This window comes from Bos grunniens, chromosome 26 (genome assembly GCF_055505025.1).
Source record: "Bos grunniens cultivar Pamir isolate PY7600 chromosome 26, Bosgru_T2T1.0, whole genome shotgun sequence".
Classification (NCBI taxonomy): Eukaryota; Metazoa; Chordata; class Mammalia; order Artiodactyla; family Bovidae; genus Bos; species Bos grunniens.
The window spans coordinates 23,268,683-23,294,724 of NC_141190.1; the positions used below are offsets into that span (position 1 = coordinate 23,268,683).

At 45.4% G+C, this 26,042-nt stretch overlaps 1 protein-coding gene across 6 annotated transcripts in view; it reads left to right on the top strand.

Annotated features, from left to right (window-relative positions):
* Positions 1-2,589: 2,589 nt before the first annotated feature.
* Positions 2,590-26,042, top strand: part of SUFU (SUFU negative regulator of hedgehog signaling) — a 105,841-nt gene continuing 82,388 nt past the window's right edge. For all 6 annotated transcript variants that reach the window (XR_015155264.1, XR_015155265.1, XM_086377476.1 and 3 more), the window contains exons 1-2: positions 2,590-2,996; positions 7,670-7,804. Coding sequence is in view for 4 of the 6 variants with exons in the window: in XM_086377476.1 (XP_086233602.1) it covers positions 2,815-2,996; positions 7,670-7,804 (317 nt within the window). In the remaining 2 variants the exon portion in view is untranslated. The remainder of the gene's footprint in view (positions 2,997-7,669; positions 7,805-26,042) is intronic.

Here is a 26,042-nt window from a genome sequence, read left to right on the forward strand (position 1 = left end):
GTAAATAGAAGGGTACGCCTATTGATGGTTGCAATCTCACGTCTGCATCTGTAGTCCATTTGAAGGGATTCTCAGTGCATGCTGAAGTATGTAGTCTTCAGTATTGTCTGTACGGTGTGGATTGATCAGTAACTGGTGAATGTTTGGATGAGGTTGCGATGTTTTTATATGGGTCTATAAGGCATTAATAAACATCTACCACCCGTATGCAGGTCAGGAAGCAACTGTTGGAACTGGGCATGGAACAACAGGTTGGTTCCAAATAAGAAAAGGAGTACGTCAAGGCTGTATATTGTCACCCTGCTTATTTAACTTCTATGCAGAGTACATCATGAGAAACTCTGGGCTGGAAGAAGCACAAGCTGGAATCAAGATTGCCGGAAGAAATATCAATAACCTCAGATATGCAGATGACACCACCCTTATGGCAGAAAGTGAAGAAGAACTAAAGAGCCTCTTGATGAAAGTGAAAGAGGAGAGTGAAAAAGTTGGCTTAAAGCTCAACATTCAGAAAACTAAGATCATGGCATCTGGTCCCATCAATTCATGGCAAATAGATGGAGAAACAGTGAAAACAGTGGCTGACTTTATTTTGGGGGGCTCCAAAATCACTGCAGATGGTGATTGCAGCCATGAAATTAAAAGACGCTTACTCCTTGGAAGGAAAGTTATGACCAACCTAGACAGCATATGAAAAAGCAGAGACAGTACTTTGCCAACAAAGGTCCATCTAGTCAAGGCTATGGTTTTCCCAGTAGTCATGTATGGATGTGAAAGTTGAACTATAAAGAAAGCTGAGTGCCGAAGAATTGATGCTTTTGAACTGTGGTGTTGGAGAAGACTCTGAGAGTCCCTTGAACTGCAAGGAGATCCAACCAGGCCATCCTAAAGGAGATCAGTCCTGGGTGTTCATTGGTAGGACTGATTTTGAAGCTGAAACTCCAATACTTTGGCCACCTGATGCAAAGAGCTGACTCATTTGAAAAGACCCTGATGCTGGGAAAGATTGAGGGCAGGAGGAGAAGGGGATGACAGAGGATGAGATGGTTGGATGGCATCGCTGCCTCAATGGACATGAGTTTGAGTGAACTCCAGGAGTTGGTGATGGACAGGGAGGCCTGGCGTGCTGCGGTTCACGGGGTCATAAAGAGTGGGACACGACTGAGCGGCTGAACTGAACTGAACCACCTTCTTAGTCTAATAAAAGGAAATTTTAGTATACATACAGGTGAGGTACATGTTCCTAGAACAAAGGAAAGTATATTGCATAAAGCTTGCTTTAAAAAAAAAAAAAGGTATATTTTTGTTCAGTTCAGCTCAGTTGTGTCCGACTCTTTGCGACCCCATGGACTGCAGCATGCCAGGCTTCCCTTTCCATCACCAACTCCTGGAGCTTACTCAAACTCATGTCCATTGAGTCAGTGAAGCCTCCAAACATCTCATCCTCTGTCGTCCCCTTCTCCTCCCGCCTTCAATCTTTCCCAGCATCAGGGTCTTTTCCAATGAGTCAGTTCTTCACATCGGGTGGCCAAAATACTGGAAATAATCAACAAAATATTTTTGGTTGATTTTCTCATTTTTTCCTGGAAAGGTGTAAACTTGGCAACATACTAGTATTGTTCTGAAGACTGACATTTGGAACTACTGGTATAGATGATCTTTTGGTCATTAAAACATAGTTCATCTAATAGCTTCAGGAACTGTTCTCTCTCTCTCTCTCTTTAGTCACTAAGTCGTGACCCCATGGATTTGTAGCTTGCCAGGATCCTCTGTCCATGGGATTCTCCAAGCAAGAATACTGGAGTTGGTTGCCATTTTCTTCGCCACAGGATCTTCCCGGCCCAGGGATCAAACCCAGGTCTCCTGCACTGCAGGCAGATTCTTTACCGACTAAGCTGTGAGGGAAGCCCAGGAACTGCTCTAGTATACCTTTAATTTTCATGGGGAGCTAGAAATGACACTGATGAATGAGAAAATGGAATTGAAGAGAGATTATGTGTTACTGCTTTCTAAGGAGCCCAGTGCATTTTTCTCTAATAAATTATTTCGTCCTTTCCTTCATGTTGTGGGGACCTTTAGTTAATAGCCAGTAGTCAGGACTCTCCGCCAGTAGTCAGGACTCTCTTCTATCCCTTTCTCTTGAAATTTCAAGATTATTTGAGTGGAAGACATTACTATAAGTAAAGTTATTGCAGGCAGAAAAATAATTTCCAACCCGGTGCCTTAGAAACTAAAAAATTCCGTTTTTAATGCTACATGGACGAAGGAAGCAATCCATTGTCACATTTATGTTTAAATCCTTCTGAAATAAATTAATTAAACAAGTCCTTCTGAGCACCGTGTTAGCATAACAGTGACATGCTTTTTGTCGGCGCACTTCCCAAAGCTTTCTTGGGTCCCTAGCACCTCAGAGGATGTCCCAGTATCTCTATTTAATCCTGGGCTCCTCCTAACGCTAGGGGGAAGCGAAGAGCCTTGGAACACCCCCACAACTCTGGGAGACGGAGGAGGGACCTATTGTCAAGTCATGCCTTCCCTACCTGTGACTGGCACAGACATTAGCCAATGGAACCGGAATAGGGCGCGCCGGCACCCCGCCCCCTGAGCGCCCCGCGGCCCCCGAGGCACCCTCTGGCCGTCTCCACCGCGGCGACGGCCTGGGCGGACAGTGCGCCTTGCGCAGGCGCGGAGCCTAGACCTCGCTGCAGCCCCCATCGCCTCCGGGAGTCGCACCCAAGGAGTTCGCCTGCTGGCGCGTCAGTGCTCTCCCCCTCGTCTGCCCTCCCCGGTCCCCCCAGCACCCTACGCGCCCCAATGGCGGAGTTGCGGCCTAGCGGCGCCCCCGGCCCCACCGCGCCCCCGGCCCCTGGCCCTACTGCCCCTCCGGCCTTCGCCTCGCTCTTCCCCCCAGGACTGCACGCCATCTACGGAGAGTGCCGCCGCCTGTACCCAGACCAGCCGAACCCGCTCCAGGTTACCGCTATCGTCAAGTACTGGTACGTCTTGGGCCGCGCGGAGACCGACAGGGGCGGGCTGAGAAGGGTTAAAGCGCCGGGGGCGAAGTAATTTGCCAGGGAATTGGAGGGGAAAGGAGAATGGTTAAAGCACTTGGAAGAGGGCTTCCTGCTGTGAGGGAAGAAGTTAAGGCTCAAGTTAGGAATGGGGACAAAGGGGTTAACGAAGCCTGTGGGTAGCGAAGGGTTAGCAAGGGAGGGGAGGATGAAGGGTTAACTGGCATTAGAAGAATGGAGTGAATTGGGGGTGTCGGTAGAAGCTGAGGGGGCGACGGTCGGAGAGAGGGAACTGTAAACGTGGTGAAAGGAGGGGGCGCCTGGAGGGGGTCATAAGTGGGCGCGGGGAAGCCGAAGGGGGGCGGCTGAAGTGAGATGGGGGAGGCGAGGCGGAGCCTGAGGAGCATCTGAGAAGGCTTTGGAGCCGCGCGGCCGGAGGAGCTCGGAGGGCACGGGACTGCACAGGGTAGGGGCGGGTGTGGGTCTGTGGGTTAGGATGTGAGCGTTGAGCTTGTGAAGGGATGAGGGGGAGGTCTCATTTTGATACCTTCCGGATGAGCTAAGACATTCATATCAGTGCAGTGCTTTTGCGTTTGAAGTTTGATGGAGCAGCTTCTCCCGATCAATTTTCTGCTTACTCTGCACAGTTCTCTTACTCCATGCAGAGCTTCCTCTGGCTCCGCGGCTGCTTTGGTCTAGGTCACTGGCTAGAACAGGGGCAGGCTGGGTCAGGGAGATCCATGGTTTGGCTCAGGATTGAAGGAGGCTGCCGTAAACGATGAAGATGTGGAATTTGGACAGGGAGGATCCTTCAGTGAGATATTAAGAGGAACTTTGTGGTCTGGAGCACCCAGATGTAGGCAACAGTTCCTCAGGGGAGCTGAGAGTAATCCCCAAGTAACTCTGTTAAGATCAGACCTATGTACACATCGACTGCCCCTGGGGAAGGAATGGTCTTTTCTAGTTTCCCATTCTTTTTGCAACCCGTTTCTTCGTGCCACCTCTGTTATGGGGACTCTTCTTCATGGTCTTTCTGAACTAAAAGTTGACTGAGAAACTAGTTGAATCTGTACAAAACCAGTTTCATGCAGGCACTGTATTAGATGAACCCCTTCATTGGCTCCTGAAAGACTGTTCAAGGCAGCCACTTGGGGTGTGACCAAAGGGGAGGTACCCCCGAAGGGGGAATGAGTAGAGTGGATGTCTTTACTGGTTACCTTTCTTTAGGGCTGAGTCTTTTCCCTCCATGACAACCACTTCTTCTGGAGATGGCAGGAGCTGGGTTGCCTAGGGCGGAGGCCAGTTCCCTATGTCTGTGGGAGGATGTAGAGAGGCTGACAGTGTGAAGGGCCTGGGGAGCAGCCACCTGCTCCGTGGGGAGAGCGGCAGGAGCAGCCTGCCTCTGTCTGGTAGCCAGGAGGAGGTGTGGCCAGCAGTACAGATCTCTCTGGCAGGCACGGTGTTCTTTGGTTGAGAGGAGTTTTTGAAGAGGTCTTCTGAGTAAAAAGCAGCTCTTGATAACTTAATCACCCATTTTAAACTTTTTATTTATTTTCATCTACAAATTATGGCAATTTTATTTCATTTTTGTCATTCTTTTACCATTTACTTCTTTTTCTTGACTTATTGCCATCTGGTATAATTTCCTTTCAGTACGTAAACTTTTTATTTTGTATTGGGGTATAGCCAATTAACAATGTTTGTGATAGAGTCAGGTGAACAGTGAAGGGACTCAGCCTTACCTACACATATAGCCATTCTCTCCCGAGTTCCTCTCCCCTCCAGACTGCCACATAACATTGAGCAGAGTTCCATGTGCTATACAGTAGGTCTTTGTTGGTTTGTACCACTATATTTAAATATGTACAGTGATGGACTCTATTGGCATACTTCATGAGAAAAAGGGGACCTGCCTCTGCCATGCTGTTTGTTCAGGCCTTGTTTGAGTATAAGGAGAAATCCCCTCTCAGACTTGGGCCACTGTTATTATGTCACCCAAGTGGACATAAAGGATAGAGTTGTAAAAGGGATTGAACATGGGGTTCCCTGATGGTCCAGTGGTTAAGACTCTGTGCTTCCACTGCAGGGGGTATGGGTTCGATTCCTGGTTGGGGAAGTTCTACAAACCATGAGGTGTGACAAAAAAGAAAAAGGTATTGAACACATGCAAAGGACTAAGACTGGTTTGGGAGTCTAATTTTTCCTCCATCTCCCTGTGAACCTTTTTTCCCATCTTGCTGCAAGTTTGTTAGCCAGGTCAGGACTTATCTTAAAAGATGGGCCAGCATCTAATGATGAATAAAGATGATTGTACAGCACTTTGTGGAATTAGAAATGCTGCCTGGATGCAGAAATAAATGAGAAGAAACAGCCCAGGGACTGGTTCTTTCTAAGATTCAGAAGGGGTTGCATAATTAAGTCCTGAAAGTGGTTCACTGATAAACCTTCACATTTAGGATCCTATAAGCCCTCTTCAATTTTCATAGCAGGATGACTGACTGAGGCTGCCTCAGTTTGGCTGTGGCCCAGGGTATGTTGAGATTCTTTTTTCTTGTGACAGAAGGATGACTTTCTTGACTAGTAGTCCCTAGCTAACCGGGACATCGTGGCTGAAAGCTGAGGCTTTACTGGTCAGGGAGCTGAAGTAGAGCCAGTGCCTTGGGTCACTCTGGCAACTTCCCTGTGAAGTCAGGTGTTCAGGGACTTACACTGAGGGATGATCTGGGTCCTGGGATAGCATCTTTTTCCAAGTGCAAAATATGATGATTTTCCACGTACTCATCTGCTTCCTATCAGGTCTCCGAGTGAGTAGAACAGAACACTATGTACTTAGAGAAAAGGCTAATTTTGTCTGACTGTCGGTCCTTTTCTGCAGATGGAGTTTTGAGGTAAAGCCTCTCTCTTTGATGAAATGCCCTTTGGGAGACTTGGCCAGGGCTGTCAGGGATGTTGTAGATGGGGAGCACAGAAGAGTGGACACAATTTTGCCCCTTGTTTCTGGAGGGACCTAGGCTGAAGGACGGGCAGGACTGGGACTCGGCAGCAGGGAGACTAGAGCAGATATGGAGCCTGTAATCATTCCCACCTGTTCCAGGGCTCTGCAGTTATCATGAGGTCCTTGCAGGGGTAGCCACCCTTTCTTTCTTCTTTTCCCCAACAAACTTTTCTAAATCCAAATGATTGTGGAATTAGTCGAGTGATTTACCCACTCACTCCAGTATTTGTGCCTGGAGAACTCCACAGACAGAGGAGCCTGGTATGCTACATTTCATGGGGTTGCATAGAGTCAGACATGACTGAGTGACTAACTTGGCAAAAGCAGAGTTAAGGAAAGCCATGGAGATTTATCCCTTTTCCTAATCCACTCCGTTGAGATTCTAAGCTATTTGTAGCGACTTTCTTGTAAGTCCTATAAATAACTTAGCATTTCCCAGCAGAGAATAAGGACTTCTGCAAAGGCAAATAATGTCCTGGCAAAAGAGGGTGAAACCAAACCTACTGGTTTTAAAAGTGTTACTGGCATGTTTGCTGGGATCACATACGTGTAACATCTTTTATTTGGTTGGTTGTGTTCTTTCAGCATATAATCCCCAATGCCAAGTGTACCCCATCCTTGTCCCAGGGTCAAGCAAAGTTTTTGCAGTCTGTGGAACCGTCCGATGTCCAAGGCACCTCAAGTACAGGGTTTGGGGGCTAAATGCAGACTTCCTTGTGCTAATGGTTTCCATTTAGTCTGTCTCTCGACTCTACCACATTTCCCTCTCCATTCTGAAGAAAAGCAGGATTCTTTTAAAAAGATCACTAATTACTCAGCTAAAGGGACCCCTTCTTGAATTAAATCCTCAAAGTGAGCTAATGACTGAATCTCTTCCTCAGCTGCCTCTCTGTTGGAATTATGGGGAAGTCTAATGTGGTCCTCAGAGGCCCTGAATCATTTAATGTTCCAGCTCTACCTTTCAGGCAGCCGTCTCCCGGGATCATCTTGCAGTTGCAAGACCTCACAGGGCTCAGCCGGGCTCCTGCTGCAGTTCTCTGTGCAGAGCTAAGCTAGCCTAAGTTTGGCCTTTGTCACTTGCATGATAAAAGACCAGCTTTGGTCTGGGATGTTCAGGCTGGGGTCTGGAGGCATTGGGTCTGTTTAGAACAAACTATAATTAACATAGGGTACAATATGGTCTTTCAGGAATTAGCTCTCTAAGAGGCAGGAATGGAGCCGAGCCTCTGCTTCCAGTAACAATGCCCATTGGAGATGCTCAGGATGGTCTTTCAACAGAGGCGCATTGATTGACTGATGCACTTCTTGCCTTGAAGCTTGGCGTGTTTACAGGCACCATGGAAGAGAGAGAATCCCTGCCAATCCCACTTGGGGTTGGTAACTTGAAACAGAAGGAAGTCAAAGGGAGCAATCAGTCTGTTTTATTTCTAAAAGAGGTTCTACCTGAGATAGGAGAAGGGAGCCTCTTGTGCTTGTGGAGCTGGGCTACCTTCAGCTGCCCATCCTTTGGTCTTACCCTAGAGAGGTGTGGCCCTCCCTTTAGTTCTCTTTTACCCCAGATTCATCCAGGATGGGGCCTGTAGGTTTGTAAGGCAGAGCCCTTTAGCTTCACATTGTCTGCTTTAAGGTTTACGCTGACATCCCTGTGTTTTGTCTTTTGCAGGTTGGGTGGCCCAGACCCCTTGGATTATGTTAGCATGTACAGGAATGTGGGGAGCCCCTCTGCCAACATCCCTGAGCACTGGCACTACATCAGCTTTGGCCTGAGCGATCTCTATGGCGACAACAGAGTCCATGAGTGAGTGTGTACTCTTGCCTTCTAGCTCCCTCTTCCCTAGCCTTGAGCCTTATTTCTGAGTTTTGTTTTGCTGGGAGTTTTACTTTCATTTTAGGTTTGAAGGATTCGTTAACAAAAGAAACCACTCATTACATACAAATAAATAATTTCAACTTTTAATAGATTAACTTAATTTCAATATACAGTCATTAGAAGGAAAAGAAATAAAAACAATAGAGAGAAGTAACAGCAAGTACATCACCAAATTAAGCTGACAACAACATCCAGACTTGAACAGTTCTGGGAAGTCCTGAATGATAGCAATCTGGAGTCCCAATTGGGAAAGGGTACTGAGCAGTGCATCCACCCCATGGGTGAGGCTTCATATTGCACTTTTGGGGGCTCCCGCTTATAATCCCAGACCGCAAACTGATATCATCATCAGTTTGTGTGCAAAAAGGCAGCTCTGATTTAACTTTTACAGTGGTGTTTGTTTCACCTTGTGAGTCACAAGACTTCTTAGACCCCGGGGGGCTGCTAGGCCTTTAGGGGCTTACGAGATCCGAGACCCACTCCCTTTCTACCTAAAGTGCCACCTGACTGACTGTGCCTGTTGCTTGGAACCTGGGCAGTGTCCATGCAGGTCAGAAGCAGGTCAGAGGTCCACTCTCCTGTTTCCGAAGCCTGCACAAGACTTCCTCTATTTTAATTTCCCTAGCAAAGTTTTCCTGAGCAGAGAGGATCACGTCATAGTCCCTTGAGTTTGGCATTTCTCACGTGGAACATCTGGGTTTCTGCCCTCTGCCTGTAGCTACTTGTGCTGATGTGGTCCAGATCAGGACCTGAGCTCTACTCATCTGGTGCAGAAGAGTGTCAATGATGAGAGAGAATTCCAAAACTGTTAGGTTTCTCCAAGCTTGTTGTGATGTTTGAGCTCAGAGTACAGGCAGCATAGCTGTGACCCAAAAGTTGAGTTGATTCCTCTAGGTCTACTTCCTTTTCCCCCCTCTAGATTATTATAAAAATTTTAAAAGAAGCAAAGTTGAAAGAGTTTTACGGTGAACAATCATATACCACTACCTGGATTCTACCATTAAGATTTTATTCTACTTGCTTTATCATGAATATGTACATCTCTGTTCCTCTGTGGATCTTACCTACTTCCTTTTTACCTCCAGTTATCTGTGCTCAGATCAGCTGCAGTACATTTTTTATCCTAGTCTATCTTCCATTTGCTGCCCTGTGACACTTCTCAATCCTACCTGCCTCCCCTACTTCCCTGTCTAATCACTGAATTTAAATACATTTTACTATTAAGTTAAACATCATCAACTGAAAAAAATAACAGCAACAAAATAATAAAACCTAATAGTTGTTTGGGAAGGAAATGGCAATCCACTCCAGGACTATTGCCTGGAAAATCCCATGGACAGAGGAGCCTGGTAGGCTACAGGCCATGGGGTTGCAAAGAGTCGGACACGACTGAGCTACTTCACTTCACTTCACTTCACTTCACTTCAATAGTTGTTGAGCATTAACTATTAATATGAGCCAAGTACTCTTCTAATCACTTTATATGTATATATATTAACTAATTTTCACCACAACCCTAAAATACTGGTAGGTTCTGATATTTGCCCCATTTTACTGTTGAGGAAACTGAGACACAAAGAGATTCTATAATTTGCTTAAGGTCACACAGATTGGAAGTGCTGAAACCAGGATTCTAACACAGGCAGTCAGGCAGTACTCTTAATGACTATACTCCATTGCCTCTTAAACAATTATATCATGTTCCCTAATAATTTTAAAATAATGTATAATAAAAAAATGTTTCCATCTTTTGAGGGAAGGGTTCTTCAATTTTAATGTAGTTTTCCCTCCCCCTTATTAGTATGGTTAAGCAAGAGCCGATTTCTATTATATCTTTTCCTATTTTTTGCCTTGCATATTATCTTTTTATTGCCATCTTTCTGGTATCTTGGTGGTGGCTGCTTAGTGTGTATAAATTGAAAGAGTAGCCAGGCTCTTCCTGCCCTGCATCAGCATAAGAGGCTGATTCTGGAGATGATTCTGAAAAAGAAGATAATATTCTTTTTTTTTTTTTTTGCTTTGTTTTAGTTCTTACTGTGTTTCATATCATTGTGTCGAATGCTTTACAATCTTATCAGGTCTTTTTGTTATCTCTGTTTGGTACATGAGGAAACTGAGTCCCTGGAGGGGTTGAATGAATTGTCAAAAGTCACACATCTAGGCTATAAAAGAGCTAGGATTGACTTGAGCTGTTCAGAGTCTGAGCTCTTAACCACTGGGCTATACCACCTCTCTGATCACAGGCTCAACTCAACTTCCTCTTCACTCTTGTTAAGCTTAGAGGCCCAGGCCCCATCTCCTCATTGATCACGTGTTGGGAGCAATGCCTGGGCCTGCTCTTTATAGCCTTCCAGACATATTCATTGCAGTGTCAGCAGAAGGCTTTGGGAACAGGGAATTAATCTTGCTTGAATCAAGACCCTGCATTACATTATTAATAATGGAGATAGAATAGCAAACAGATGCGGGAGTAAACGGACTGTGCTGGACTTTAATTTATATTTTTAATAAGAACCTGCAGAGGATATTTAGTGCCGCTAGCCTGTACCTTTTTGTTGACAGATTTATTCCAGTTAAAAAAAATACGGTTTTCTATGTGACCTAAATATTCTTACAGTCTACGCGCTACTGAGACATGAGTCCAAGGCCCGGGTGACATGAAGAACATAATTGAGAAGGTTCTATGTTTGAGGAAAGGCAACCTCTCAATTTGAAAAAGGGCCTTTCTTTGTTCAGCAGTACCCTTGTATATATGTGTCATTTCTATGTGATAAAACACTTTGATATTCAGATGTCATTCATGACAATGGTGAGACCTCCCTTTGGGCTTTTATCTTACCATTCAAGCTTAGGATTTTCTGGTATTAAAACCTGTCATTGGAAGGACATGGGAGGGATGTTCTTAGATATTTACTGAGTTCTGGTCTATGTTGCAGAAGTCAAAAGTACCTTTGTAATTGGTCTTGTGCTGGTGTGACTGATCTCTTCTTGATCCTGGTAAGTTTCTTGAAGAAAAGTTTGCTTTTCCAAACATTTCATGTGGAGAGCCCTCTTTAAAACTGTTTCATGAATTTTCATGTAATTTAGCGCTTAAAACTGAGTTCAGAAAGGTGAGTGTTCTCTCACCCAACTTAAGTGCTAAGAGGTGTTGAATTGGAGTTATAACAAATGAATTTCTGGCAACAGGCTTTTTACACTGTCTTTTGACTTCTCATTCAGTGAAAAAAAGGGCAGAAGCCTCGGTTCGTTTATTCAGCATTCATCACGTGCTGAAGTTCTGTTTTGCACTGGACGCAGATGTCTTAGGGATAAGATGTCTTGAGGATAATATGCCAAGGCAAAATTCCTGTCTCAAGGAGTACATGCTGTAGAGGGAGGATAAATGTACAGATACTGAATAAATAAATGCTATGATCTATGATGTGGAACATGATCTGGGAGCACAGTGGAGCAAGCGACTTGTAGTCGGGCTGCTGGATTGGAAGAAGCTCCAGGGAGGAAGTGAAGTTGGAGAGGAACCTTGTAGGAAGGGACTGGGGGGGATCTGCAGTCTGACACTCTTGGGCACAAACATTCACTTTGGGAACTAAGAGGAGCTTTCAAAATCTTCTAGCCCAGTATTTCCAAAATATGCTGCCTTCGTAATTTTTGTCACCTATAGTGTATTACCTACTTTATGTTCTCTTTAAATGAATCTCCTTTTAAAAAACTGATATCTTTTTAAAAGTTAAATTACCTTGGTGGTCCAGTGGTTAGAACAGCAGAGGACATGGGTTCAGTCCCTGGTTGGGGAAAGTTCTCACACGCTGTGGCCAAAAAAAAAAAAGTTAAATCATTACCATATATGGGAAACCATTATCACTTGCTATAATTTAAAGGTACTTATTAGAGTAAACATAGTGATAGCAAAGCAATGTTATTAAATTCTAGCTCAATTCTGGCCTGTCAGAGAAGAATCTAAGCTTGAGGTCAGCTTTCTCTGTCCAAGAGATTAGTAAGTATGAGTGAAGTATTATGGCAGAAAGTGAAGAGGAGCTAAAAAGCCTCTTGATGAAAGTGAAAGAGGAGAGTGAAAAAGTTGGCTTAAAGCTCAACATTCAGAAAATGAAGATCATGGCATCTGGTCCCATCACTTCATGGGAAATAGATGTGGAAACAGTGTCAGACTTTATTTTTTGGGGCTCCAAAATCACTGCTGATGGTGATTGCAGCCATGAAATTAAAAGATGCTTACTCCTTGGAAGGAAAGTTATGACAAACTTAGATAGCACGTTAAAAAGCAGAGAGATTACTTTGCCAACAAAGGTCCGTCTAGTCAAGGCTATGGTTTTTCCTGTGGTCATGTATGGATGTGAGAGTTGGACTGTGAAGAAAGCTGAGTGCTGAAGAATTGATGCTTTTGAACTGTGGTGTTGGAGAAGACTCTTGAGAGTCCCTTGGACTGCAAGGAGATCCAACCAGTCCATCCTAAAGGAGATCAGTCCTGGGTGTTCATTGGAAGGACTGATGCTAAAGCTGAAACTCCAATACTTTGGCCACCTCATGTGAAGAGTTGACTCATTGGAAAAGACCCTGATGCTGGGAGGGATTGGGGGCAGGAGGAGAAGGGGACGGCAGAGGATGAGATGGCTGGATGGCATCACCGACTCAAGGGACATGAGTTTGAGTGAACTCCAGGAGTTGGTGATGGACAGGGAGGCCTGGCATGCTGCAATTCATGGGGTTGCAAAGAGCCAGACACGACTGAGTGACTGAACTGAACTGAACACCAAATTGAACCTGGCCATAGGTATGATTAGACAAGTTGAAAGACAATTGAGAAAAGAATTTTTTTTAAAAGTATGAGTCAGTATTATTTAGTCACAGACAAATGGGAAACACTGATTTAGTCCATCTCTCTTAATTGTGCAATTGAGAAAGTACAGTAGCCTACCAAAGGCTACAGCAAGTTAATGTCTCCTGACCTGTTAGCAGCAGGGTCTCCTTACATCTAAAATGTTCTGTGTAACAAGGTCCTGCTGTATAGCTCAGAGAACTATATTCAATATCCTGTAATAAACCATAATGAAAAAGAATGTATGTGTATGACTGAATCACTTTGCTGCCCACCAGAAACTAACACAACAATGTAAATCAACTCTACTTCAATTTTTTTACAAAAGTGTGAAAAGTAAAAAATTAAAATGTTCTGTGTGTTCTCTCCTGACTGGGGAGAAAGGAATATGCACAAGGCATTGTTTGTCTTTAAGGTAATAATATAAGCAAACTTTTTTTTCTTTTTAGTTTTGACTATATTCTAGAGTAGTGCTAAGTTCTTTGTATTATCCTTGTAGTAATTATATGACATAAGGAATTCTTATTACCTCTTGCTCATAGATATAGAAATTTACACTTAGAGAACTTATTGCACATGTAGTAAATTAGTAATCAGTTCTAGCAACCCCAAAGCCTGTGTTCTTAGCTATTGTTCTGTATTGCTTTTCCATTTTAATCAGTCAACGGCATTTATTAAATGCCTACTGTGTACCTCTTCCCATTAAGGTCTTATTTTATCCTCATAGCTTATGGAGGACAGGGACAGAATAGGCAGAAGTCCGGGGGGTGGGGGTCCCCTGGGTTTCTTCTTGCTCCTGGTAGGCTTTCTTCAGTGAGCAAGAGGGGAGCCGAACCCTGGTAGCCCTGAGAGGGGTGAATAGCAAACTGATTGGATGAGCCCTGGGTTGGCCAGTTCCCTCCAAGTTCTTTCCCCGTTCACATTCACTAAAAAAACAGGACAAGAGAGCACTTGTTTGAATTAAAAGGTTCTCAAGAGGCTGTTTCTAAAGTTGGAGAGCTGGAACAAGTTCCACCTCGGGGCAGCCACATGGGAGATGGGCGTGCTTTTCTAGGAACCCTAAGGCCACCCCCAGCTGATTTCAGTGGCCAAGACTGTCCTGGTCCCCCCACCCCCAACCCTCCCAGCTTGAGAGGTGTGAGACAGCTGAGCTTCAGCTGCCAAATGCCTGTCGGAAGCCTGCAGCTCTGGCTCTTCTTTTTGTGGCCAGGCAGCTGCGGACTGGAATGTGGGGCTTTGCAGGGCTGTGGAAGAAGTGGCTTCAGCACCCCTCTCCGTGGGAATTTCTGGCTGTCCCTGGTCCTGCCAGCAGTCCCAACAGGACCCAGGCTACAAGGGCTCTGACTGAGGCGCAGGAGGCTGGCTAGTTGTCCGAGTGTGTTTGTGATCTCAGGCAGACTTCCCTGGTGGGATTCCACTGGGCAGGTCATCTGCTGTTCATGCCGGGCTGGTTCCAAAGCCAGCCTTTGTGTGGTGTTGGCTTGCAGGCTGGCAGCTCCAGAGGGCAGAGCCCACACCGCGACGCTACCTCCACGGTTGGTCTGGGCTCTGCCCCACAGACCCTGGCTTCTTGGCAGATGTGTCATAAAGTAGAGAGGTGTTCTCTCACCCCAGGGGCCTGGAGCTGCTGCTTACTGGCTCCCCATGGCTGCCTCTGCTGGGCTGGTGGAGAACCTTCTCTTCCCTTTGGGTTTCTCCCATCTGGGCTCTGCACCGAATGAATTATTTATTAAAACACTGGATACAGATTAACTTTTCCACTTGTTGTTTTGTGTGGCCTTGGTCCCCTGCAGTTGGGAAATGCTCATTTTCCTCTCTCAGAACTTGGTTGGCAGGAACTTTTTAACATGCCATTTCATCCCCTGGGGTTTCCAGTGGAGATTCTGCTCATTGCCATAACATACCTGTTCTGGGAGTGCAGGTCCTCTACTAGTTGGCCTTTGCTTTCTTCCCAGGGCTCTCCAGAGGCTGACAACTGGATTGCCTCTCTAGACACCCACAGATGGCAGGCCCTCTCCCTGGCTGGGCATAGCAGGCTGAGGAAATCCTTTGCAAGTTCACTGGAAGGCAGGCCTTGTTGATGCTTTGGTTCCTCTCTCTGTCTTTCATCTCAGAGGTGGTTAGTTTCAGTATGACCGTGTGAAATGGTGATGTTCTCTGCTAAGGGCAGGGGACCTGGGCTATTGGTCTTGGCCCAGGAATGGGCAGAAGGGCCAGCAGTAGGAATAGAGCTCTCCCTGAGGCAGAAACTACTGCTCTGGGCTGAATTTCAGGCCCCGGATCTTGAATTATAAAACTTTGAGAATTCCTTTTCTTTTGTAACCACGGAAGACCTGAGGCATTGTGGGGTTCTTAGCAGATCTGTGTGGGGCTGTGGCTTTATCCTCTGTAAAGCATTTCACTTGCAACATGGATTCTCTCTGCCTTCATGGTGTAAAGATTCTAAATTTTCCAGTTCAAGGAGTCCTTCAGTAAGGGGGCAGTTGGGAAGAGATTCCTTGAGCTGGCCCAGTCAAACTGACTGAACAGTCCTAGAGGCCTGATTAATCTGGGGTGACTGCCAGGCTGGTGTGGTGCCAGGTTGGTCAGCATTGGGAAGTTTCCTCTTTCTGCAGGGAGAGGGGAAGAAACTTGGAAGCCCTTATGGGTTTGATATGATCAGATCTCAAAGTCCCAGCATTCTTCTCTGCTAGCACATGCTTTTCGACTCCCATCTTCCATGCCGCAGTTTTTCCCAACTATGCTGGTCCTCACACCTGCCATGTTCTGGGTCTGGGTTTGCCAGCATCTCCCTTGCCCAGTATTCTGACTCAGAGAGCCTGACTCAGGACTCTGGTCTTTGGCTCCTAAATTCATTCCTCTGTCCTGCCTCTTGGGTCTCCCAGTCAACTACATTTCCTGTTTTCAGTAGCTCTGTTCTGCTGTCTGGTCCTCAGATGTGTGTGGAGAGGTCTTGTCCTCACTGACCTGAGCCCCCTGGGAGTGGGCCCCCATCCCTGCACATCCCTTTGCAGCTTGCTAACCTACCTGCTGAGCTCTCCACAGAGCACCAGGCTGTGCAGCACACTCCAGCAGCAGAGCTGCACTGAGTCCCAACAATGGCAGAATGGAGCTCTCCAGGTGGCTCAGTGGTAAAGAATCCACCTGCCAATGCAGGAGACATGGGTTCCATTGCTGGGTCAGGAAGATCCCCTGGAGAAGGAAATGGTTACCCACTCCAGTATTCTTGCCTGGGAAGTCCCATGGACAGAGGATGCTGGTGGGCTACAGTCCATGGGGTCACAAGAGTTGGACACAACTGAGCGACTAAACAACAAGAACAACAGGCAGAACACTGGAGAAGGTGATGTGTTTGGGTAGTGGTGGAGATCAATGAAAAGTCATACTTAGCTCCTGTCCTTGAAATACCCAGTGTATATACTTGGTAAGAGTTGCAGAGTCCCTGGGAAAGAGGCAACAGTGAGAATTAGGGCTAGGAGGAGCTTTTGACTTTACCTGACTCTGAGGCTTTGCGACTGTCTCCCCTCACCCTGTAGTCTTCAGTGCTTCAAGAATCTTAAACCATGTAATGATAATTGTAGCTCCTACTGTGTGCAAGGCACTCTTCTAAGTGTTTTATATAAACTCGTTGAATCCTCACAATGGCTCTTTGTGGTAGGTATTATTAAGCTTATTTTACAAGGAAACTGAAGCACAGAGATGTTAGAGAACTTATCCACCCAGCAAGGGAATGCTGGAGCTGGGCCATCAACCCAGGCAATTTGGCTCCAGCAGCCCTCACCCTTTCCTTCCTCCATGTACAGGGAGTGTGGTGGAGGTCCCCCTCAGACCACTATTACTATCATGCACCGCAGTTCAAAGGTATCTTGGATTAATGGAGTGTGACTAGGGAAGCAGGAAGTGCTTTGCAGGGGAAATGTTGACCTGGGTATTGAAGCAAGTCTGTAATGAAAGAGTCCTGCCAGGGAATGGCAAGGGGGTAGGTGACAGGATCCTTTGTCAAATTTAAGTCAAGGCTTCTGCAGCCTTACTGTAACCATTTTTAGTAGGTTTCCAGCAAAGTTTGGGACTCCTAAGAACACAAAGTTGATGCTTCTGACTTGGATGTCGGGTTCACATGGTCGTGCTTCCTGTGTGGTCAGGGATGTGCCCAGCATTCCAGTAGTGCAGAGGGTATCTTGCATAGAATGTGTGGACTGTCTGATCATTCTTTCTGGGGAGAGGGTATAGAAATGAGGAACACTTCAAAGCCAGGAGTATTCATACCTTCTAGCTGAGGTATCTGTAGTGTCAACATGGGAAGGATTTTTGGTCTGAAATGAAGTATCACTCTGCAGAGGATATATTTTTCCTCTGTCATTGTATTCAATACAAACTGTCGTATTACTTTTTAAAACATCTTAATCTCTATAATTTTTTTTAATTAATAGGCTTTATATTTTAAAGCAGTTTTAGGTTTGAAGAAAATTGAATAGTCCAAAGAGTTCTCATATACCCCTTCTTGCCTCTGCATGTAATTTCCCTGTTACTAAATTTCTTTTGTTAGTGTGGGATATTTGTTACAATGGATGATCCAGTATGGATACATTATTACTAGCTAATGCCCTCTAGTTTCCATTAGGGTTCATTCTTTTTGTTATATAGTTCTGTGGGTTTTGACAAATATATATCCTGTATCCACCCTTAGAGTATCTTATACAGAATAGTTTCACTGCCCCCAAATGCCCTGTGCTTTGCCTTTCTATCCCTTCTTCCCTCCTCCCAGACCTCTGACAACCAGTGATTGTTTTCCTCTTTAGTTTTACCTTTTTTGAAAAAGCAAGAGAGTTCCAGAAAAACGTCTATTTCTGCTTTATTGACTATGCCAAAGCCTTTGACTGTGTGGATCACAATAAACTGTGGAAAATTCTGAAAGAGATGGGAATACCAGACCACCTGACCTGCCTCTTGAGAAATCTGTATGCAGGTCCAGAAGCAACAGTTAGAACTGGACATGAAACAAGAGACTGGTTCCAAATAGGAAAAGGAGTACGTCAAAGCTGTATATTGTCACCCTGTTTATTTAACTTATATGCAGAGTACATCATGAGAAACGCTGGGCTGGAAGAAGTACAAGCTGAAATCAAGATTGCCGGGAGCAATATCAATAACCTCAGACATGCAGATGACACCACCCTTATGGCAGAAAGTGAAGAACTAAAGGGCCTCTTGATGAAAGTGAAAGAGGAGAGTGAAAAAGTTGGCTTAAAGCTCAACATTCAGAAAACTAAGATCATGGCATCTGGTCCCATCACTTCATGGCAAATAGATGGGGAAACAGTGGCTGACTTTATTTTTCTGGGCTCCAGAATCACTGCAGATGGTGATTACAGACATGAAATTAAAAGATGCTTACTCCTTGGAAGGAAAGTTATGACCAACCTAGACAGCATATTAAAAAGCAGAGACATTACTTTGTCAACAAAGGTCTGTCTAGTCAAGGCTATGGTTTTTCCTGTGGTCATGTATGGATGTGAGAGTTGGACTGTGAAGAAAGCTGAGCACCGAAGAATTGATGCTTTTGAACTGTGGTGTTGGAGAAGACTCTTGAGAGTCCCTTGGACTGCAAGGAGATCCAACCAGTCCATCCTAAAGAAGATCAGTCCTGGGTGTTCACTGGAAGGACTGATGCTGAAGCTGAAACTCCAATACTTTGGCCACCTGATGCTAAGGGCTGACTTATTTGAAAAGACCCTGATGCTGGGAAAGATTGAGGGCAGGAGGAGAAGGGGATTACAGAGGATGAGATGGTTGGATGGCATCACTGACTCAATGGAAGTGAGTTTGTGTAAACTCCAGGAGTTGGTGATGGACAGGGAGGCCTGGCGTGCTGCGGTTCATGGGGTCACAAAGAGTTGGACACGACTGAGCGACTGAACTGAACTGAAATGTCATGTAGTTGGATTCATACAGCATATAGCCTTTTCAGATTGACTTCTTTCACTAAGAAGTATGCATTTAAGGGTCCTTCATGTCTTTTTGTGACTTTATAGCTTATTTGTTTTTATCACTGAACAATATTCCATTGTGTATATATACCATAGTTTATCCACTCACTTATTGAAGGACATCTTAATTGCTTCCAGTTTTTGGCAATTTTTAATAAAGCTGCCATAAACATTCATATGTGAGTTTTCTGTGGACATAAGTTTTCAACTCATTTGGGTAAAATTGCTGGATCACATGGTAAGACTATGTTTAGTTTTACAAGGAACTATGAAACTGTCTTCCAAAGTGGCTGTACCATTTTGCATTCCTGTCAGCAATGAATAAGAATTTCTCTTATTCTGTGTCCTCTCCAGCATTTGGTGTTGTCAGTTTTTTGGATCTTAGCCATTCTAACAGGGATGGTAGTGGTATCTCATTGGTATCTTAGTTTGTAATTCCCCAGTGACACATGATGTTGAGCATCTTTTTATATGCTTATCTGCCACCTGTATCTCTCTCTATGAATGTGTTAGTTGCTAAGTCGTGCCTGACTCTTTGTGATCCCATGGACCCTAGCCCACCAGGGTCCATGGAATTCTCTAGGCAAGAATACTGAGTGGATAGCCATTCCCTTCTCCAGGGGATCTTCCCCACCCAGGGATCAAACCTGGGTCTCCTGCATTTCAGGCAGATTCTTTACCATCTGAGCCACCAGGAAAGCCTGTATTTCTTCTCTGGTCATATATATTTGGTTTTGTTCTTCACCTTCTCTCCTTCCCCATTTTACCTCTGACCACAAACTCCTTTTTCTCACATCATGGGTGCAGACAGTGTTTTCTGGTATATTTTTCTTTTGGTCACTTCTCAAGCCATTAAGTGAGTTAATTCCCTTGAATAGGAGCTGGCTCCACATCTGAGGCCTTTCCAGGTGGTGCTAGTGAGTGGTAAAGAACCCGCCTGCCAATACAGGAACCACAGGAGACGGGGGTTTGATCCCTGGGTCGGGAAGATCCCCTGGAGGCGGGTGTGGCAACCCACTCCAGTGTTCTTGCCTGGCAAATCCCATGGACAGAGGAGCCTGGTGGGCTACAGTCCAAGGGTTGCAAAGAGTTGAACATGCCTGAGCAACTGAACACATACGCACACCACATCTGACTCCTCCATCTCTCTGGTTTTTAACTGGGGCTGGCCCAGTGTTCCGTACCCTCTTTTCCCTAGTGATACCTTCTTTTCCCTGGTGTCTTTTTACAAAGTCTGTAGCTGGTATTGGGTAGGCTGATAGCCTGCAACTTCAATCCCAAGGTTCAAGATTGATTTGCCCTCCGGTACAGATACTACTACAAAGACTGGAGTACAAACTTGCCCACAGCAGACCCTGGCAAACTTAATCTCACCTTAGATGAGAAATGAGTATACCAGGTTCCTTGAGGCCCCAGCCAGACCTCAAACTCTCTTAGTTGAACCAGCATCAAGAAGACTCTTTTAAAGTCCAAAACTTTCCTGTTCCATTCATTATTGTTGTCACTTTTGAGTTACAAATTCACTTTTTTTTTTCAATTGAACCATTTTACCAAAAAATGTTGGAATTAAAGAAGGAAGAAAAGAAACCGTTCATAATCCTATCACTTTTTGTTTGCAATCCTACGTCTGTCCTCATTATGACTGCTGTGAACAGTTCATTGTGAATGATGCTGTGCCCAGATAATGCAAGGATTCTGTCTTGTGTGAGTTTCTCAGTTTGAGGTTAACATCTTCCAAGGCTTGCTTGCTACTGCTACTGCTGCTAAGTCGCTTCAGTCGTGTCCGCCTCTGTGCGACCCCAAAGACGGAAGCCCACCAGGCTCCCCCGTCCCTGAGATTCTCTAGGCAAGAACACTGGAGTGGGCCACCATTTCCTTCTCCAATGCGTGAGAGGGAAAGGTGAAAGTGAGGTCACTCAGTCATGTCCGACTCTTAGCGACTCCATGAACTGCAGCCTACCAGGCTCCGCCGTCCATGGGATTTTCCGGGCAAGAGTACTGGAGTGGGGTGCCATTGCCTTCTCCAAGGCTTCCGTAGTACCTGGCTTATGCTGTTTTATAAATTCACCTGGGCCATGGCTGCTTAAACTTCCAATTTCTAAAAACAACACTTTTGCTTGAGATGATGGCTCCTACCCATTGTTGGGTTACATTAACTCCGTCCATTAATTTTACTGCTTGACTTCTCACAGAAGTGAAGAGTAGAGCTGAGGTCTGTGTGTATCAACTGTGCTGGCGACCTTCTTAATGAAAATCACCCTGCATGGTGGTGGTAGTCTTGAGAGTGTGTGTTGTTCTTTTTGTTGTGTGCCCCTTTGGAAGTTGATCAGCAGTTAGATTCTATGATCATTGTCACCTGGAAATTAAGCACCACGAGCCTCCTTGTCTCTCCCTTACTTGGGTGTGTGGATACAGAAGACTGAGACTGACCTTACAGAGTACCCTAGGGTGTCAGTACCCAAGGTACTGATGACACATTCTCAGAGATAGGTAAGATCCTTTTCAGGTAATTACCTGAAATAAATGGGCTACTGTTTAGGACCCTGGAGGCTTTCTGCCATACATAGGAATCAAATCAATAACATAATAATACTCTTGTGTTGCAGTGAGATCTGATCAGTGGATCTAGGAGAAAGGATGGTCTGTTGTCCTTTCCTGGCACTGGGTTTACCAGGTGATGGCTGGGCACACTTAGTTCTCATCCAACATTAATCACTGGCCACTCTTGTTTGCTTGGAGGGTCAGCCATTCACTCATTACAGAGATAGTCACTGCTGGGATAGTTGTGGGCATGAGGTATGTAGTAATGAAAAGGATACTCCTGGTCTGGTCTTGTCTTCATGGAACCTCCAGTCTTTTGGCTGAAGCATCCTTGAGCAGGAAAAGTGTGGGAAGGTGGACTTGTTACAGCCTCAGAACCTTAGGTATCAAACAGAGCCTCCCTGCCTCCTTTTCTCGGAGAAGGCAATGGCACCACACTCCAGCACTCTTGCCTGGCAAATCCCATGGATAGAGGAGCCTGGTCGGCTGCAGTCCATGGGGTCGCTAGGAGTTGGACAGGACTGAGTGACTTCACTTTCACTTTTCACTCTCATGCATTGGAAAAGGAAATGGCAACCCCCTCCAGTGTTCTTGCCTGGAGGATCCCAGGGACAGGGGAGCCTTGTGGGCTGCCGTCTATGGGGTCGCACAGAGTCGGACACGACTGAAGCGACTTAGCAGCAGCAGCGGCCTCCTTTTCTGCAGTCTGTCCCTTGAGGCCTAGAGGGGGGCTCTTTGTGAGCAGGAGTCCTGAAGCTCAGAAATGAGGCCAGGCCTTTGTTCTTGGCTCGGCCAGTTGCTCATCTGTAAGTGAGAATGTGGATTCATAACAGTTACTCAGAGAGATGTGGTTCACTAGACTCTAGGCCCTTAACTAGCAGGTTAGTATAAATTGGTGGCCTCTAAAGATCCTTTACCTTCCTACTCCCTCCCCCATTACTCAGGCTTCTTGAGACCCGTCATAGAACCAGCTTTGCTGCAATAAGGCCAATCAAGGAGATATTTTTGTTATCCCAATGCTGACCTCCGTGTGATGCCTGGAGGTACTTGGAGGCTTGCCTCTGCTACCAGTTTCCCTGACTCTGATCTCCCCTTTCAGCATGAGGTGAGGAGCTCAGGAGCCATGCCTGTGGAGGGGGCTAATGAAGGGTAACTAGCAGAGAATGGAGCCTGGCCCAGGCTCCCAGTCCCAGGGGGTCAAGCTGGCTGGCTGCACTCTCTGACTGTGATGGATTTGACTCCTAAATGCTTCTGAAAAGCTTGTTTGGTTTGAGGAAAAAACTTAGTGAAATCCGACAGACAACACCATGGCTTGTCCTAACCCCTTCTCCTTCCTGACCTAGCTTTTTCAGTATATCAGATTGCAGACATGCTGGATTCCTGCCCTCCTAGAGCCAGTCTGGCAATTTTTCATTCCTATAGCCATGGGTTTTGCACAGAGAAAAGGCCCAGAAGGAAGACAGTGGCTGAGCAGGGAGCCTTTGAGGTTGGAGCTTTACAGGAGCTTTGCTACTGTAGAGCCCTTAGTCCGATCCCAGCTCTGTGGTTGATGGCAATGTTCATACCATATCCCTCCCTGCCATCCAATGACCTCCTGTCTCAGTAATAGCCAAAGGCTATTGCCACCAAGATTCTTTAATCCACCTCATCCCCTGCTGTTCTCCTTCCTCATTCTGTTCTTGCAAAACCAGGCATTCTGCTGCCTCAGGGCCTTTGTACCTGCTCTCCCCATGTTTAGAAAGCTCTATTCTCAGATAGCTTCATGCCCTACTCCCTCATCTCCTTAGGTCTTTCCTCAAATATCACCTTTTAGTGAGGCCTTACCTGACCTCCTTACTTAGGATGGAAACCCTGAGCCCCCTCCATGAAACACTATCACCCTTTCCTGCTTAATTTTTTTAAAGCACTTATCACCATTTACCTTATTTTATTTAATTGGCTTGTTTGTTGTCTGTCTGCCCTTCTTCCCACTAGAATGTAAGCTCCCCTAGGGTAAGGATGTACATCTGCTTTATGCATTGATGTTTCCCCAGTATATCAACAAATATTTGTTGAGTGAATGAGTAAGTGAAAAATTTAAAAACCTTGCTTTGGGGTTTCTCTGGTATTGGGAAAGCATTCTCACAGCAGAGTCAAAGAATTCTTCTGGCCCAGCACCAAGTCTGAGCATTTAGCTCATGCAGGGAGATTTCTTCAGTTTGGACCTATGTACTCATAATGGGGTTGATGCTCCATGGGAATTTTCATAAGAGTCAAAAGCCTTTCTTTGGGAGGAGGTGTGTGATTTCAGTAGAAATGCTGGAACCTTGCTTTATTGGGGTGCGGGAGAACCTCTAGCACCTGGCATGGTACTTGGTGTATAATAAGCCCATAATTGGCTTCCTGAAGTGTTTAGTGCAGTTTATGTTTTAAATGCTGGGGATATCATAGGAGCAAGACAGGTAGGGTTTCTGTTCTCATGGATTTTACATTTTAATAGGAAAAAAACCCGTTAAAAAGTTTTAGGTAATGCAAGTACTGTGTTGAAAATAAAGCAGAGAGGATGTGCTGGAGATATCCAGGTAGAAATTGGGGTTGAGGTAGCTGGAGAGGTTACATTTAGCAGGTAATCAGTAATGGCTTCCTTGAAGACACAGCATTTGAACTGAGAGCTCAGAGACAAAGTAGCAACCAGGTTGCCACCCCCTGCAACTCTAGGGGCACCATTCATATTATTCTGTGCAATTTGTGCTCCCTGGAGTTGTATGATGCTCTGGTCACTCAATTATGTGAAGATTGTAGGCAGTGAAAATTGCTATTTCAGAGGCCCTGTGTAGTAAGGACCTTGACATGTTCAGGGAACAAAAAGAAGGCCAGTATACTTGGGGCTTGGTAAGAAGAGCACAGTGGAGCCAGATGAGGTTGGAGAGTTTGAAGGCAATACAAAGAATGTGACATTCAACAGATTATCTATTATCTGTTGATGAGGGGAGCAAAGGGATGATGTGATGGGGCAGAGGTTTCAGGAAGCTTTTCCAGTAACGTAGGAAGTCAGCACTGGTGTGAAGTCAAGAGAACAGAGCTGAGTGATGGTTTTATTTCCCTAAAAAGGAAACATCTGCACATTGACTCCAAGGAAATGCCATTAAGATATTTGAGTCTGACTTTGGTAGTGACTGAGAGGAAAGCTCATTGCTTTTTAATACTGTCTTATCTTGTTTGTCATTGAATATCTCAGCCTGATTATTTCTTTGGACAGCAATGGGAATATTACTACTGTTTAACATTTGCTCAGCTGTGACACTTTGTGCCCACGTACAGAACACACAATAAGTACAGTCCTTGCTCTTGGGGAATGGAGTGCAAGAAGATTTGTTCCTTCCCATTACCCTCTTTCAGGTGTCTCGATCTGGGGTGTCTGACTTCCCAGAGTCCTGGAGGCAAGTGGGTGAATAGAAAGTCCTTGGGCAGAATGCCCTGGCTCTTTGGGTTTGCAGGAAGCCCCAGGCTGTACACCTGTGTGCAGACAGAGTCTTGCTTCCAAATCCGACTGTGGTCTTGCCGCTGTCGGCCTAGCCTTTTTTTTTTTTTCTTAATTAAAAAAAAAATCTTAGTATAGATGCTGCTTTAGCCCAAAGCCTAGAGTGGGGGCTGTCCTAGTGATGCCAAGTAACTCAAGCACCAAGCTCGTCTTTGGCCTAGAATTCCTATAGAACACCGAGTGGGCTTGGAATCCCTCTGGGGACTGACCTTTGAGTTCTTTGGTGGTGGCTGGGAGTAGAGGGGAGAAGGTATAGTTGATCTCCACTAGGGGAGGATGAACTCTTAGCTTTTGCCATCTTGCAGAGAAAGGGTCTGCTGCTCTTGGCTTGGTGCTTTTCTTAGATTCAGTTCTCAGGCTGGGAGGCTGATTGCTCACTGAAAGCCCGGGATAGAATTAAACCACCCTGAGCGTTGGGAGCCAGGTAGATTGTTTAGCTGGGTTCTCAGCTGAATCAGCCTGGGAGCTACTGTTTTTAAACCTGAGGAATGCTGTGGGAACATGCTAGTTGACTCCCAGCAAGGGATCCGAGGAAACATCTACTTGAGTGAGGCAAATGCATTCCATGAGTCTGGTTGGATGGCATGAAGCAGAAAGAGCATCTGCTACTCAGAGTTCAAGCTCAGAGGTGGCTGCCCTGCACCGTAGCCTCATTAGAATCCCAGCTCAGCATAAGGTGCAGAGTCTCGACTGATACAGTTTTTTTTTCTTTCTTTTTTACTTTCTTTAAGATTGTGCAAAATTAACATGATATAGCTGGAAGTGTTTAAAAAAAACACAGCTATGTCAGAATATTACCATATAGACATTGGAAAAGAATTTTACAAAGTTTTATTACCTCATTTAGTCCTTGTGTAGTCACCAAACACGATTTCAAAATAGATCATGATGTATCAGTACTTGTGAACTGTTCAAAATGAAAACATAATCTTTGCAAATGTTTAGTTTGTAATTGTTCACTGAATTCTGTTGTAACGGCTGTCACTCAAAGCATGGAAGCAGCCAGGAAGACTCTTGGGCATGGTTTGAGGAATCCAAGGTCAGGAACTTGGGCAAAGTTGGAAGATCCAGCACCTCTTGAAAGATGGGGCTGGTTAAGCTTCAGAGTCTAGAAGGTAGGGAAGCTGGAAGCGTCTGCTGCTATTCTCAGGAAGAAGTGATAAACGGGACTGCTTCTGCGGAGCACCAAGTAAGGGAAGGTTGACTACTAGCTTCTCTGTATGGGTATTTGCTAGTGCTGGACACTGTGCCACCCACCAAAAGCCTCCCAGCTGCCCTATGAAG